The sequence below is a fragment of the Ammospiza nelsoni genome, chromosome 2, assembly GCF_027579445.1.
Source record: "Ammospiza nelsoni isolate bAmmNel1 chromosome 2, bAmmNel1.pri, whole genome shotgun sequence".
Classification (NCBI taxonomy): Eukaryota; Metazoa; Chordata; class Aves; order Passeriformes; family Passerellidae; genus Ammospiza; species Ammospiza nelsoni.
Window position 1 is genome coordinate 95,247,760 of NC_080634.1, and position 17,384 is coordinate 95,265,143.

At 40.4% G+C, this 17,384-nt stretch overlaps 1 protein-coding gene across 1 annotated transcript in view; it reads right to left on the reverse strand.

Annotated features, from left to right (window-relative positions):
• The window catches only part of COL4A2 (collagen type IV alpha 2 chain), a 145,098-nt gene that overhangs the window by 94,247 nt on the left and 33,467 nt on the right, over positions 1 to 17,384 (reverse strand). The window contains exon 4 of the mRNA XM_059467171.1: positions 8,920 to 9,000. Coding sequence (XP_059323154.1) covers positions 8,920 to 9,000 — 81 coding nt within the window. The remainder of the gene's footprint in view (positions 1 to 8,919; positions 9,001 to 17,384) is intronic.

Genomic DNA, 17,384 nt, shown 5'->3' on the forward strand with positions numbered 1-17,384 from the left:
CTAATTTGCATTTTAATATATCTTGCATTTTTTTACTTTGAAAGAGATTCTGAGGAAGACCTTTCACTGCTTCCCAAATCTCAGATTTTGTGTAGAATGCAAATATGGGAAGTAGAGCTTCTTGCTCATGGGAAAGTTATCTAATCTCCATCCACTAGTTCAAAAAGATCTCTGATGTTGACTAAACATGTATAAACAGAGCTTAGGGGGAAAAAAAAAAGGAAACATGCATATTTCACTCAAAAAAATGTCAAGACAAATGCACTAAAGGACAGCAATTAGCAAACAACATAACTATCCCACTACATGGTTGATTAATTTTCAGTGTAGCCCAGGTAAATCGATGCTCATTAAATAAAACATTAGGTCATAAAGATATCAAGTTTCAGATTGACACAAGTTCAAGTTTTGTCAAGCAAACTTGTACGCTGCCTGCCTTTGCTAGTGAACTCTAAAGATTTTGGGCCTGTTTGCTGCTAACAGTTCATGCAATCAAACCTTAAACCCAAGATGCAGGTGCCTATGGAACAGTATCAAGGGTTCAGGCATTTGTGTATGCTGGCAAGACCTTGTAAGGCTGAGTTTTAAAAGTATAAACTTAAAAAAACCATTCATTTGAAACCACCCTCACACACATGTGCAAAAGAAAACTGTATGCATGTATCTGAAAGCAGAATTTAGCTTCACACTGTTAAACAGATTTTACAGGAACACTTTTCCTGTCTTTTGCCAATGGAGCTGCTCTCCTCCGTCACCTTGACCAGAGAAAAAAAGAAAATTAAATCTTGAAGTACCACACCCAACTCAATTACAGCATTGAAATAATGAAGAGTGTCATCCCATCCCATCCCATGTATAGTGCTCATTAATACCACAGGCACTTTACTTTTAAATCTGTTAGCATTACAAACACCTCAAAATACCTTCCCTCAGAGGGTAGCTTTTCCTCTGGGAATTTTCCAGAGACTTAACCTTGGTCTATGAAGCAATGTGAGATTTTGAAGCACCAATTTTTGGTACTTCTATCCATTCTGCTGCAGAATCTGACAATACTTCAGTAGATATGGGATCAAGTTCACTCCCAAAGCTTTGTATATGGCAAACACTGGAGAGCAAACAGGACATTTTGCAACCCATTTGTGTCTTGCTGACCATCAAAAAAATTCCACAAAATCTTGATGCTGATCTAACAAGTGTTTAGGGGTTGTCAGACAGAGGGAAGGTGGATGATCAGCCTGGAAGAAGGGATCAAACCTCTGATAAACTCTAAGCTGATAAGCTCTAGCTGACTATAATGTCTGCTGGGTGTGAGGATGCTCCTGGGAGAGAGAGAATCTTCCAGGAGAGGACAAGGCAGGTGATGGCAGCAGGAGGTTTGATGAGTTGACACAGAGAGCTGGATTTGGAACAGCTGAGAGGACTGAAAGGGCTGCTAAGTGCAAAGGGAGCAGAGCCCATGAGATTGCCAGATAGGAATTTGTTCTGGTAGAAGGGACTGGTGACCAGTGGTCACAATTCTGTATTATACCCCTTGTGAGGAAAGTAGAACAGGGGTGTCCAAGGGGATTAACTCAAGGCAGCTGTGTGGGAGACTGAGGTCCTGGCCAGCTTTGTGGAATAGGTAAGGTAAATAACACCATTTACAACTCCACTTGAATGGTGCTTGCAACAGAGGATGGTCAAAAGCTCTAAGTGCTTCTACAGCAATGCTAGAAATCTAAAGAGTAAGATTATGGAATTATGCTACCTGGCAATTAATGAGAACCCTGATATAAAAGGCATCTTGTGGTGGTGAAAGGAAGATAACCTGTAGCATACATAGACTAGTCCATTTACTTTACAGAAACGATAGAAAATAAGATACAGACAGGGCAATGGCACAATATATGACGGCTACAACAAAGTGTTACAGAAAAAAATAGGGAGGAGGGGAACATTAGGAGCCCTTGTGGGTGGAAATAACAGAAAGGTAGGACTTGGTTTGTATTTAGGATTCCTCTGTTAAAGATGCCTATAATTAAATACTCAGTGAAATTAGAAAAGCTGAACAACTAGGTCAGGTAGCAATACTGGTCAATTCCAACTACCCAGATACTGTCAGGCACAATGCCTCATCCAGATGTGATAAGGAAATAAAAGTATTAGACCCACTAACTGACTTTTTCCTTACCACAATAAACACTGAGACCCATAAGAAAGAATGCTGCTCTGGGTTTAGTCTCAAGTGCTGCACAGGACCTGCTTCAAGAGGTACCACTGGGAGAAGTGCTCTGCAAGAGCTTCAAAATATAACTGAATTGAATGTTGTAGTGCACTGGGATAAAGTAAGTCAAACAAATACATCACACAGATATCCAATTTCAAGAAGGGGAAATGCATAAAAATCACAAAAATAGTAAAAGCCTGAAAAAGCAGTCAAAAAGGCAAGAAGCCTAAAGCAAGCTGGAGGCTTTTCAAAAACACTGCATTAAAAATCCCAGTAAACTATGTGTCACATATCAAAAAGAAAGTAAAATGGTTCAATGAAAACCCTGCACAGCTAATAAAAAAAACTAAGGAGGCTATTGTAGGCAAAAGGGTTGGAATCATCTACCAAGGGAGGTGGTAGAGTCACCATCCCTCGAAGAGTTTAAAAAAAAGACTGGATGTGGCACTTGGTGCCATGATCTAGTTGAGGTGTTAGAACATGGGTTGGACTCAATGATCTTAAATGTCTCTTCCAACCTAGAATTTCTGTGATTCTGTGATGTAAAAAATTGCTGAAATGAACAGGAAAGCCCATAAAAAACAGATAAAGAGTAAATGGCAACTAGGATGGCTAAAAATGAATGAGAAAATTTTGCAGAAGATAACCAAGCTGATAGTAAAAAGATGTTTAAAGGAAAACAAAAAGCCATCAAGGGAAATAGCAGCACCATGTGATGCCAAGGGCTCATAAGGGGCAATTGGGGATAGTAAGGCCATAGCAGAGAAACTTGGTGACTTCTCTGCAGAGGTCTTTTCTGCTGAGGGTACTTGAGAAGATCTCTATTCCTTGAGACAGAATTATTTCAGGTAAGTATGAAGGAAGTAGTAGACAAAACAGGTAAGGCAGCTGTTACTAAGTGAACACCAGAGGGTACGTTCACCCATGACTTCTGGAGGAACTGAAGAGTGAAACTGCAGAACTGCTGGCCAAAGTGTGTGACCCAGTATTACAAACCCCACTGCACCAGTGGGCTGGTGCCAACCAAGCTTCCATGTGGAAAGGGGGCTCAAGAGGAAACTTTGAGAACTGTGGGCCAGTTTATTTCACTTTCCTGTTTGGCAAGGCAGTAGTCCACCTTAAGGAACACAATAACTGAGCTCAGGGATAATCATGGTAAAGCAAGCCTTAGTGACTACAATGTATTTGGATTTTCAAAACTGTTTTATAAAATGCTTCACTGAAGCTTTTAAAATAAATTATCTTGGGGTTGTAAGAGAGGTGCTCTTATGGATTGAAGGCTGTTAAAGAATAGGAAGAAAAGAATAGTAACTGATGGTCACATTTCAAAATGAAGACATAACACCAGTGGGTCCTCTCAGACATGCTGTAACTGGTTTTTTGCAAAGATTCCAATGGTGATCTACAGAAGGGACTGACCTGTGAAACATCTGAGTAACTGTAGATGATACTAATCCCTCTTTGGTTGTTCAATATGATGCCGGTGCTGAGGAATCATATTGATTCCTCAGAGAAATCTGGTGATTTATCATGCTGGGACATCCAGAAGGACCCCACCAAACTGGATAGGTACAGTTCTGGTCTGCCACAGAATGAGAGAATAAAGGGACTAAGGGCTAGAATGTCACCTTCTAAAGAGAACCTGAAAAGGCTGTGACTAACCCTTTTGGAGAAGAGAAAGTTGAGAGGGAATATAACTGAGATTTACAAGATTAGGGAAACAGTGAGTAACCTAAACACAGACTTACTCAAAATCTCCCAGTACTGGAAATAGGGTGTATTTGAGGAAACCAGAGGGAGCTTTGCTTAGAACAGGTCACACAGTGATTTACAGAATTTATATCATTTGAATAGTGCCACCGGAGGTTGCAAAGACACACAGTTACAGTAGCTTCAAAAAAGGATTGGAAAAATTCAGGACAAAACACAGATACAGAAGGAATATTTAAATCAGGTTATCTTGGGTGCAAGTGAATGGACTGCAGAAAATTGCCAGAACTCTGTGCTCCCTATAAATAGCATCTCTTATGGCAGTTCACTTTTGGGAACAGAATAGTGAGCTAGATGAATAATTAAGAAGATGTTTCTAATGTTATTATTTTGTGGAGAAAAAAAAATCAGATTTAATCAGATATATCAGTTTACACCAACAGACTTACAAGGAGCTACTGCCACTATACCAGCTTGGAAGCCAGTTAATTATGATATACAAGAATTACACTAACAGTTGATAAAATTATTTTATTGGATTTAAACATTTCCCTACAATTTAATAATGGAGTTGACTTTAGAATATTTGTGTGTTCTATTTTGTTGTTTGTTTTTAATTATGAAGAAACACTTCTAAATCTAGCCCATGTGTTAAGGCTTAAACTTGTATGGAAAATGTTTGCAAGCAAATATCACACACTACATTTCCCAACTGTGCAGCATCCAAAAGCAGACAGAAGTAATTTTAGGTGTACTGGTAATAGCTTGCCCTTGGCCACTGCATCAGTGAAAGCAATAGAACAGCTGTAAAGGACTGCTAGTGAACACTCATGTTAGTCTAGGTTAAAAATAAATGTTTGGGCTTTCCCAAGAAGTGGCCTTTGGGGGGACACAAAGCTGTCTTATAATTTCAGTTTCCATGATTCCAGCCCCTTGCAAAAACAATGGCTAAATGGCTTGAGCACTGTTAGACGCTTGACTTGGGAAGTACAAAAGAGTGCAATTTCTCACTCTATAGAAAGATCAAAAAGATTTCTACTCACTTCCACTTTCTATAAAGCTTTCTAGGCTGGTGATGAAGTGAGGCTGATTATGAACTTCAATGGATCAAACAGTTGGCCATTGTACTGAATGGAGTTATCGTTTCCTACATAAGTGCATTAATGTTTAACAAATTTTAAGGCACATATATTGTTCTCTGAGCAATGCATGGTTTACAAAGAACTATAAGTCTCAAGATTTTAGGGGCTGCAATAAAACTCTTGAGGAAAAAAGAAAAAACACCAGATTTTAAAAAATTCATTTCAATTAGGCTTTCCATTTCATTCAAAACAGAATTTCAATACCATATCAGTGTTTCCCTTTACTCTTTTCCCTCTTACCCAGGCATCTGTGTACTCCTTATATTATGTTCTCCAAATGCACCTTAGGGAAAGGGTGAGTCTCTTGTTGTAGGAGAACAATTTAGGAGAAGTTGCCATAGAAGAAAATTAGAAGATGAATCTGTCTCAGGGAGAAAAGTCTGCTGTCTTTTCTCTGCCTTCTCACTCTGTGTCCTCCACTGAGGCTTATACTGTGGTTTCTTGGTCATACCATGGTCATGTGGATTTGAACACTCCTTCAGGAGCTTTGATTTGCACTGTAACTCCACTGAGTTTTTGCCCACTGTGAGAAGGGGAGATGAGGCTAAGGCTGGTCCCCAAGCCTGGCTCCTGCAGCCCCTGCTCCATCTACCTAGACTGGGTATTTGTAGCCAGCTAACAGTAAATACAACTGGAACATAACTGGGCTGAAGTGAAAAGAACAAAGACTAGAATGCCATTAAAGACTGGGAAAACCAAAACCCGCTTACAGAAGGAAGATTACTCTTTCTGCTATGAAGATGTGAACACAAAGCAGGATTGGAGGTGGGAACTTCAAGGGGATTGTGTATGGCCTGAAAGACATTTCTTGGGAGAAAGTTCTCCAAGAAACAACTCAGCATTTGCTGTGAGTTGCGAACACAGTTATCAGCAATGTCCTGATTCTCTGCACATTTGGATTTGACCAGCTTTCCTTTTGGGAATGAAGAAGAAAGTGTCATTTGCAGGTGTCCTCACAGCCCTGGGAGCAGCTCAGATGAGAGGCAGGAGGTTGCAGGCTAGACGATGCTTTTCCTTAGCTGCAGCAACTCCTCCACCACTACAGTGGGCAGATCATGCTTCTGCTGCTTTATTTTTCCGTTCCCACTGGATTTCAGCTGTGTGTGAGCCCAGTGAAAGCTGCAGGGTCAAGCCCAGGCAAAACAGAGTAGAGAAAACCTAAAATCACATACCTCCTTCCAGTAGGCCTGCTAGGTGGGTGCATGATTTGTGCTAGGTTGCCTTTTGCCCCTAGAAACTGCCCCTGTGAAGCAGGAATCAGCTTTCCTGTGCCTTTGTGCCTATCCTCACCAGTCCTGAACCAAAAGCAGTGTAGACAGTAGCACAGGGCTTCCAGATGCCTTACACCTGGAGACTTGGCCCAGATCACCAAAGCTTGGATAAATCTCTGCACATCTTGACAGTGCCTCTCTGCCTCTAGCACAGAGTCTCAGGAGATACCAGTGGGCATATTTTGCAAAAAATCCCTTTTTTAAAAACAAAAGTTACTGGATTAAGACAACAAATAAAGCTAAGCCTATTTCCTTATATGCTGTATCTTAAGACTACAATGACAACAAATGAAGTAGAAGCACATATAAATAAAGAGCAGGAATTCCTTCAGACCTTCACTCCTTCCATGGTTTGCAATTGTGTTTACCACTTCAGTGAATTCACTTCATTCAACAGATGCTGATGTGCATTTAGTAGCAATCCAAAGAAAATGCTTTTAATTTGCCTGGTTTAGATATGTCACTAACAGAGGGCGAATTTCCAGAGGATGGCAGGGCTGACAGCTGGCTGCAGACCCTTGCAGTGCTGCTCCTACCCAAGCTGCAGGCAAGTGACAGCTCTGTGGCACCTGGGCTGGAGAGCCACTGCAGAAGCAGGCTCTGCCAGACTGCTTCAGGCACTCTGACAAGTGCAAACACGCAGGAACCTCTATTGTGCATGCAATGAGTCACCTCGAACAGAGAACGTGTGCCGTGCCAGATTATACTGAGCTTTTGTGAAAATAAATATTCCCATTGAGGATTAGCATGAGACCAGAAGCCATGCCAAACTTGACTAGACTCTAAAGGCCAATCCTGTTCCTTAAACCAGATGTTGAACAGAGGTTATGACATCTGAAAAGATCAGCAGACACAAAATACAGGCAGTGTATGCTAAATCAGAATGAGGTGTATCATTTCTGAGAGGTAAATTACAGACAGATAAAATATGATTTTTGAAGTGTAGAATTCTGTAAATCCCCTTTTCCAATACTTTTTCACATCTTGCACAATTAACCACAATCAGTAAAATATAATTCATGTTTTGTAGCATGTCCTTTTTCTCTTTTTCAACATCTATTTAAAGGGAGGCCAACCTCATTAGTAAGTGGGTTTACTTAATTTCCTGAGGTAAAACTGAGAGTGGTAAACAAGTACATAAAATCTGCCCTCGCTTTACCAATCTAGATAGGAAGCAACTCACAGGGAGCTTCTTGTCAGTGACTGACTGCTTCTCTACTGTGATATTTTCACATTTACAGCTTTTCCAACCTATGCAGTTGTTTTGTTTAACTACTTCTTTTTTCTTTCACATTTGGCAACTTGAAATTCAAGGTCATTCAGTCAATAAGGAGCATGAAAAACATTTCAAAGTTGATAGTTTTGCAATAGATATTTTCACGAACTCTAGTGAGCATCTTACAGCATCAGTTTTTGATTTTCAGTCAAAAGTGGGAAGTGGCAGGAGACACTTGCCAAACTTCATGTGCTGGATGATGAGGGTAAGGCAGTAACAGCTGGAGGAAGCCCCATGGGAAGCTGTGTCTCAGGGGAAGGCTTGTTTGTCCTCAGATCATCAGGTTGCCATTGGGTTATTGTGATGGAAAGCAGATCATGAGCAGCTCATGGCCAGGCCATGGGAGTATAACCATTACATTCCCCATGGCATGGTGGCCCCAGGATCATCTGACTTCCATGGAGACATCAGGACTTCTGCAGTAAACAGCAATGTTCCTTGCCTCCCACCTACACTGTGACTTTCCTGCCACCTCTCCCTCCACTCAGACGTGGACTCAAGCTTGAGGAATGCAATGGGAATGAGAACTGGAGGCTGGCTGTGTGGAGGGAAGGCAGAGGACTGAAAAATCTTGTGAGGTTTGTGATAGCAGAACTAGCACATGACCTGCCACCACATCTCTTGCCTGACCTATTCTTAGAGATGGGTGGATGGAAAAGGCTGAGTCACTGTCTCAGCTGCAGAAGACCAAGCTGTACAGAAGGAGCTGCCAGCCAGGGCTCCAAGCCATACAGGATAGGAGCCCTGCCCTATTTCTCAGTGCTCTTTGTGGCAGGTGGCTAATCCCCTCCACCCCATCTCCCTTCCTCTGCCTCATTCCTCACTCGTTCCCAGAACAAAGAACAGACTGTCAGCCACAACATAATGCCAGGAATTCTAAACAGTTGCCTTTCAGCAGGGATTTCAGGTTTTGCAGGCATGGTTCCTTCTTGCTCTAGTGGAAATCATATAGAATCACAGAATTATTGAATCATTTAGGTTGGAAAAGATCTCTAAAATCATTAAATGTCCATATCCTATGCATGTATGTGGTATCTTTTCATCATTCTGATCTAATCTTGTCATGGCTGTCAGGTTCCTTAGCCCTCATCTTTTGATATAGGTGCCTGCTACATATCATAACAAAGCATTCACAACAAAGCACTTCTTCAAATCTGCAAGCCTGTGAGAAAGTAAGATGAAACACCAACAACTTTTTCCTGAAAAAGAATAATGGTTTTAGCACTCTTAGCAGTCTAGTGTCCACCTATGGCAAAGTATGTAGCATTGGACTTGTAACATCAAGAACAATTTAAAGGAAAAAATGTTACTTACACGGCTTCCTTTTTCAGGGAAACACTGACATCCTCCACTGCAGTCTCTGCCTCCACATGGTCCTGTGTATTTCTTCCCACCCTGCAAACCAGAACACACATAACAAAAAGGTTAAAAGATACCAGCTAGAATACCTGAAACAACACAATCAGCTTTGATTAGCAGACTTGCTGGGAAATGCTAAAGCAAAGACCAGGATCAGATCTAGGATTTACAACTGAAATCTCTTTAATATGCGCTTAGAAACAACTGTGAGTGGCTGTCCAGTTCTTGGAGATCAGCATCAAGAAATATAATGCTACTTCATTTATTTCCCTCCACATTTTCAAAACACTGCAGCTTGATGCTGAGCAGTATCTCACATATCTTTTTTGACACATGCAATAGATATCACATCACAGAAGTGCAGCTGCTTGAATTCTTCAGGGACATGTACTAAGTCCTAGGTCACAATGCAGCACATCCTTCTATACATGCTCCAAATGGTTGCTGTATTTTGAAATATTTATTGGTGGACATAAAGGAAGATGTAGGTATCATGTTCAAAATCATGAGCCAAACTCCTGCTTTCTCTTCTTCTAGAGCCACCTATTCTGGAAGAGCAAAAAATTTGCTAGCAGTCAACCACTGTGATTTAGAAGTCACTCCTAGCTTAAGTAAATGTCTTCAGTTACATCTTCCCTGCCTGACCACAACCACGTTGGCCTGGGCCACAAATATATGGATCACAAAATATGCACTGCTCCACAGAAACCCTTGGATGGACTTCAACAGGCAGGCAAACTCAGATTATATTCCATGCAAGCACCTGCACAGAATGCAGCAGCCACAGCCAGTCTGGTTCAGAAACCTGAACAGCAGAGACGCTGTGCATGCTGTGGTGTGACTTTTATAAATGTAACTTAATGATAAGGAATGTTGTGAAGACCTGCCTGCAGCACACTGGAACCCCTGAAAATGACCCAGCAGCCTAGTAAGTAATCTGGGAAAGGAGCAAGGGATTTCTCATCACTATTTATGAACTTGACTTGGCCCACGGTGAATAATTAATACAGGCAGAAGAAAAAGAGAGGACTAATCTAGTGGCTACAGAAAACCTGAATCTCTCATTCAGGGCATTTCACATGCAGTGCTCCTCACATGAAACCTCAAGGCAACCCAGCTGTAGGGTGCAGAGTCAGGCTCCAAGTCACTTGTTCTCCTCTTGGCTAAAGCAAATAATGCCTTCACTTTTCTGACTCCTTCAGAGCTTGAGTTCATCATCTCTTGAAAGGGAGGTGAAGGGAATATAAACAAGGCTCCAAAACAGGATGGGTGCTCTGAACTGCTGTGCTGTTTCATAAATAGACAGTGATGCTGCTATTCCTGCCTCTAGGGCTGACTTAAGGAGCTAAAACAGAGCGGGAACCAAAGCTGCCATGGGGCTCTAAGCAATCCTCTACTCAATGCCTGAGGTTTTTCAGTCACATTTCTCAGGTATCCATTTCTGCCTTCACAGTACCTGAAAACACAGCTCTGGGATTTGGATATCTCCCTGGCAGTCAAATTAATAAAAGGTATGGAGCAGGCACCAAGCATTACCGAAGTCCCGCTTTGGTCGTATTTGTACAGCAGACTCTTAATCTTATGATACACAGAAATACAAAGTTCCCAAAACGAGTTTTCATGCTTGTCATGAGAAGGTTCATGTCTGTATCTAAAGTACTTTTATATACTAAAACACTTTTGTTTCAGCTTTATATTTAATCCTCATGTTTAATTGAGGAAGTAGGGTTTTCATACTGATCAAAGCAGTCCACCAAACTGAAACCATGCCCTGACCTAGGTCAGGTGTTTTATGCAGGAAATTATTTCATGGATGTAGCAGAATTCTGTGTCATGTTATGAATTCTGATTTATGTTTAAGCTATTGTTTAGAGGAAATATTAAATCAAGACAATTTTATGAACTCCAGCAGTTTGCTCAGGTTGGTCCATTTTTTAGTTAAATAAACCTCACTATTTCTGTGGAGTTTATTTCTTATTAACCCATTTGCAGATGAAATGTGCATCTTCTTCTCAGTATTCTTCATTTAACAGAGTTTTCCCCACAGTTACTTCTCTGAAATTGAGTATAGTTCTATTAATTTTTATGGATGCCATGCAGATGAATGGCCTGTGTGATCATACTCCTCTGGAGGATGTGGGTATACTTTAAGGAGAACTGTGCTATGTAGTGCTGCCATTGGTAACAATCAATTCTGAACTTTTAGAATCTGTTTTTGTCAGTGTTGTAAACAACAGCATATCCCAGCCTAAGAGTAAAACACAGATACAGTAATTTTATCATGTGGGTTCTCAGTTTTGCCTACTGAGAAAAAAATAATGAGAACAATAAGTTTATTTCTTTAAATAGCATAGTGTCTCTAAATTTGGTAAACTGTTGTTAAGAGGAAAATAGAAAATGAATCAGAACTATGTTAAGATATTTGTGCACTTGTAAGAAAAAAATGGAGGAGGCTGCTAATGTTTATTTCAAATGGAAGTTCAAGGTCCATTGTTTGTGTACTATCCACCATCCAATATTTTAATTTGCATGCTGTAACAATACCAGCAGCTAATACGGGGACACAATTGTTTTCTTCCACAATTTTAGGAAGCTTTTTTTTTTTCATTATTTTTTCATTTTGTATCCTTTTATGCACACAGATTCTGCAGATAATGAAAAGAAAAATCTGGAAGATTCTCCAAGGGTAGGGAACATAATGGGAAAGCATTTGCGATCAGCAGTAACATACCTCTTCTTGATTATACTTGGGCTTTCTTTATTACCTAATTTCCACCTCTTCACTTTTCAACTGCTAGTGGAATGACTCTGGGAACTTTTAGTCACATGCAGCATTTTCTACTATCTTCCACTATTACAAATATCTGGAATATTTATAATTTTTTGAAGGTTGCTGCACTATTGTTTGATCTTACATTACTGGCAGTTACATTCTAAACCAGTATGATTTACAAGCTTGTTAATGTTCAAAAATAAGTCTGTTAGGGATTCTTGTAGAACTTTGCTAAAAACAATTATACCCATGGACCCACAATTGAGATGAAGGGAAATCAAATGGACATATATCAGTCAATAATTAGAATGCAAAAACCTGAAAGTTTCAAATTTAGCAATGGACCATGTACTTTGAAGTCCTCAACTATTTGTGTCCGGAGGAAAACAGATTTCTGGGAACATAACACTAATGGTGATAACCCAATGTGGTTGTTTTGAACTGAGCAGGAGCCTTTTTGGTCAGTGGCAAGAACAGTCACATCTAGGACATGCTTCATCCCATCCTTACACTGGCATTTAAACTGATGGACTGCATCTCTCCCAGAAAGGTCCTACTGCTTTCTCTCAACCACAATGGTGGGTGGAGGTGACTAGCTTCCACAGAGACATCCACCCCCTGTAGAAAGTGTAAGGATGGGGAGATGGATCTCCTGACTAGCTCAGTATGCAGTTAAATTAAGAGAAGTGCTCCTGCACCAGAACGATATTCTAGGATTTGTGTAATCAAGCTGAAAGAACTGGCCCTCAAGTATGAAGGAGTCTGCTGAGAAGCCTCTCAGCTCCAAGTCTTTCTCATGTTTTGGATGATGTATAATCTCTAAGAAGTCCAGAGTTTCGGCAGAGTCTAGAAATGGGGTTTATAGGATCTAATTTAAGATTTATGCAATATAGGCACAACATCCAGCTGCTGTTTTAGATCACCCAGAGACTCTCATCAGATCTATTTCAGATACCAGAGCTAAATCTCATCATAGGAGGGTAAGGGGATTAGAGATGTAGCATAGGGTAACTGGTTCAGTTGTGCCTACAGAGCAGATGTCCAGTTTCACATGAGATGAATCCTGTGCTAAGTGCCCAAGTCTCACCCTCACAGGAAGCTACACATCCTTTGATGGGAACACTGAGTGTGAAGAACGTTATTTAAGAGCAGACATATGTGCAAACACAAAATGAGCTATGCCATTGCAATGGTGTGCAAACTTTCTGTGCATAAGGTGAGGTGCTGCTTAATTAGAATTAGGTTGGAGAATCAAGAGTGAAATGTGGTAATTCTGTCCAGAAATGTGTAACATTGATGTTCCCAATGAGACCCAGAGGGTCAAAACACAGCCCTTGGAGGCAACGCTGTCTCATTACGCCAACTGTAATGGTAATACCATATTAGAGAAAATTTTGCCTAGGTAATAGTGTCAGAAAAAATAACTTTTGAGCATTAAAAAATGGGACCAATGAGGGAAAAGAAATTGAGAGTAGTTTGTTTATTTGGGAGGAGTATAGGCAGGGAAATGGTAGTGCAAGAGTGGTGAAAACTTGGAAAATAAAAAAAAAGATGAAGAGGGCATCAAATTAGGTGAAGAATGGAAGTGGTGAGGATATACTAAAAGCAAGGGCAGGGACATCTGCAGGCAGCAGTGAGGCTGACTTGTGAGCACAAGCCCACTGGGAGGCCCCACGGGGAGAGACCACAGGTCTCTTGACCAGGCATGTCCTGTGGGAAGGTGGGGTAAAAAGGGATAAGCTTGTAAGGAAGGACAGGCTTACTCCTAAATACCAACTGCAGGAGCAAAGGCAGTAGAATTACAACTTAATAGCCCTTTTGTGTAATTTATCAGATTTTTTTCAGTGATTTTGTACAAATGATAATAACAAGAAGATATAGAATTGTAATTCACTGTTTCTTGCAGAGATGTGGTTGTGAATTATTACTAATAACAACAGTGATATGTTACTTTGCCAAATGAAGAAATGCTAGGTTCTTAGAGGTGTTTTCTTTAATCATCAAATCTTAAGTTACATCTAACACTGCTCAAGTTCACACTGTTCAAAGCTAAGCATCTCCAGAGCTGGCTTACCCAGCCACTGTGCTGGGATGAATATATTCATCGTGTTCAAGGAACATGAACACTGCTCAAACAAAAGCAAGAGAAAACATGTAAGTTAAGTGCCACCTATGTTTGTGCATATTTGCCGAGTGTAAATCTCATTTTTATGTACAGCAAGCATACAACGTGTGTGTCCCAACTCAAAATTTTTTCTGCCCTCTTGCTTTCTCATAATTGTTTTTTCTCCAAACAGTATTATTTCTCTATTTACACATCTTCAGCCAAAAATAGACAACTTAAATTCCGCTTCTTTCAGCCAAGCTCTTAAAAAACACAGAAATACATATGCACTTCTCTTTAAACTTTTCCACATGTAATGATTTATTTGTTGCTAATCTTGGCCACATTTGGGTAGCTGTCATTTCTGCGTGCCCATTCAAGTACCTCCACTTCAAGGGCTGGTTTTCTAACAAAGAACAAAAGCAACCAGAGACAGACCTCAAAGTACAGTTCTATGAGTACAGAAAGACCAGGAAATATAAGCCATTTCCTTACATACAGCTCAAAAAATAATTACGGAAATTATAATGAAAATATTGCAACTTGGAATCAAAGACTCCATACACCGACATCTTCTTTGATAACATTTTGTACATTGTAGTTGTGCATTAACCTCTGTGCTGACAAGCCCCATTCTGTACACCAAAGTTTCACCAAGGATGTGTTTTAGAAGTTTTAGGAGCTTGCAGAAGCACTGAGCTAGGACTGAGGTGCTGACATTCTGCATGCCCCTGCAGTGGGGCAGTGTACAGCACACTGGAGCAGCACATTCAGATGCTTCCAGTGAGGCTTCAGCCTGGAAGTCCCGAGGGAATTCCTGGCATGCCTGAGAGTCAGCCTCTGTGTCAGTGCCAGGGAGACCAGACCAGGCCACACCTCCAGTACGAACCTCTGCTTTCACATTTGACCTTCAGCTGTTGATACCGACATTAATTTCAAATTCAGTTTATACAGCCCTGACTTAGAAACATTATTTTTTTGCTTCCTTCAAATGAAAGAAGAAAAAATAAAGTAGGAGTATGACAGAGTACTCCTGCTGCTGATCATCACCAGACAAAGAACTTCATCAGATTCAAATGTGACAGCACAGTTGTCTTTGCTCAAACCAAACATTTTACTCCTTTAAGAGCTGAAAACATTTGTTGCCTGTTACCAAACTTACTTCTCTAGAAATATGCATAAACAATCACTCAAAACAAAGTATTGAGAATGCTGTCAGCGGAGAAGGCCTGGATTGCCCAGGAACAGGCCTGGTCTCTCCTCAAAGTCAAAGATGCAATCAGCCACCAGAAAATGCCTGCTAACAGTCCTGCTATTGCATGGCACAGTAAGACCACTGTGAAGACCTTAATTGTCCAGGGAAAGGGAGAGATAATTGGCACAGTCAGAGAGGAAGGAAAAGATGTGGGTGTGGATCCTCTCCCCAACTGTTCTGAGAATTATTTCACTAAGAACTAATTCTTTCTTTCATATTTGAATGAGAGCCAGAATCTTTTCCAGACTGGATGCATGGCAACTAGAATAATTTAGTGCGTGACCTAAAAATCTTATGAATGTTTACACTTCCCACCAAAAGTAGGGGGAGCCATGTATTTACATATCCTTCAATGAAAAAACTCTGGAGGAGGAAACTGGTCCCAGGAAGAACACAAAAAGATACTTCCCATCAGCTGTATGAAGAGAGCTGGTCTCCTAACCACTGCCTAATGGAGTCCTCCCAATGCAATGAGAAGAGCTGTACTTGTGGTAATCAATTATTTATTATAAACTGGTGTGAAGTTCCACATGCCCTCTCCCTCTCAAGTAGTGTATCAAGAAAACTGGGAAGCAGGATGCCAAGAAAGCAAGCAGCTTGCTTCAGCTCTGAGTCCTGGTGGGCATGGGAATGGCAACAAAGGAGAAGTACTCAAAAGCACTACTGGTCCTAGGGACTGAGATACCTTGGTTTGATGTCTGGGGTAAGGAAAGGAAGGGCAAGAATTTAAAGTCTCCAGTGCTGAGAAGACCCTTAGAGACAGGAACTGATCTTCTCAAGGGTGTCTCAGCAAGTATGTTGGAACCAGAAATGTGAAATATGAATTCTGTATCTCTCAGAAATGAAGCTATAAAAGACTTTCCTCTTATGGACTTGCTTGTGACTCTTGATTATATGAACCTCCTGGCATGCAGCCTTGATTTGAAGGCTGCATAGTTTCATTTCAAAGTGAAACTTCACAGCTCCACATGTTCACTTTATTTGAGGTACTATTTACTGTCCCCCTTCAGATTATAAAGTTCTCTAGTTGCTGTCTGGAGACACTGCCTTGGAACAATGGCAGAAGCCAGATATGATACAGTGTGAATGTATCCATCACATTTTCATTAAACCATTTCTAATTTTGTGGCTTTCATCCAAATACATATTTACCCACAAAACCAGATGAAATCCAGAAAGAGCAGCTGTGATATAGTAGGCATTAAAAATAAAAAAAGGTCTTTAAGAGGCCAGGCAAAGAGAAATGCTTAAAAGCTGACTACGTATAAAGCACAGATATTTGAATAACTCTCCAGGGGTCTTGCCTAGTTGTCCAACATGAGTTTGTTTGCAAACAGCACATTTTGAAGCAAGCAGCATATGTTGTGACACAGTTTTTTGTCAAGAGGTTTGAGAATGGAAGTTTCATATTTTACAGGTAATGAAGGTGATTTCAGCCATATTTTTCCTTTTTTTTCTGTCACAAGGTGATTATATGTTATGCTAGAAAAGAGGAATATAAGATAGGAAAACTCAGTTAAAACACTTCAAAGTGTCAAACAACTAAAAGAAGTCACCTCTATACAAAAATATAGCACTCCTGCTTATTTTCGAAGAATCTGTAATGCCATGGGAAAGGGAATCCTAAAAGTTTGCCCCAGATCTCTGAATGAAAGTGCTGCAGCTTTCAGGAACTAATGAAGAAGGGATAAAATGCAAAAGGCTTTTTCTGGAACAAAATTGCATCCAGAAAAGGAAGAAAAATATCATCTGGCACTTCTCTGTTTGAGCTTGCCTAAAGAAATGACAAATTTTGTCTTAGTCATCAGCTGAGGCTTGAATATATGGTAGCAGGAGACAAGTAATACTGCAGGAAAATGAAGCTCTTTGAAGAGCGTGCAACCATGGTTAAAAATGTCTCTTACATCTTACAAAGGGGCAAATATTAAGCAGCCATGAAGTGGTACCTATGGCCCACAATGATTACAAAAAGAGAGTAAAAGTGTTGCTCTGTTTTACCAAGGTCAGAATTGGGTTTGCCTGCAAAAAAAATACCCCACAGGTATGAGCCTAGTAAGATTTTGAAGCTGGAAATGTATTAATAAAGGTAAGCAAAGATACCTACATTAATTTTTACTATTAGTTAAGGCAAGCCCATTGGCTTCCTTGATTATAATGAGAACTCAAGACACCTCCTGAATATGTAGATGCCTAAATTTAGGTGACTTCATGTCACCTGGTTCTTTGTTCAAACAGGATTTTTTAGCTGAATCTGAGAGAAAGGTACATGATGCAGCAGTAACTACAGT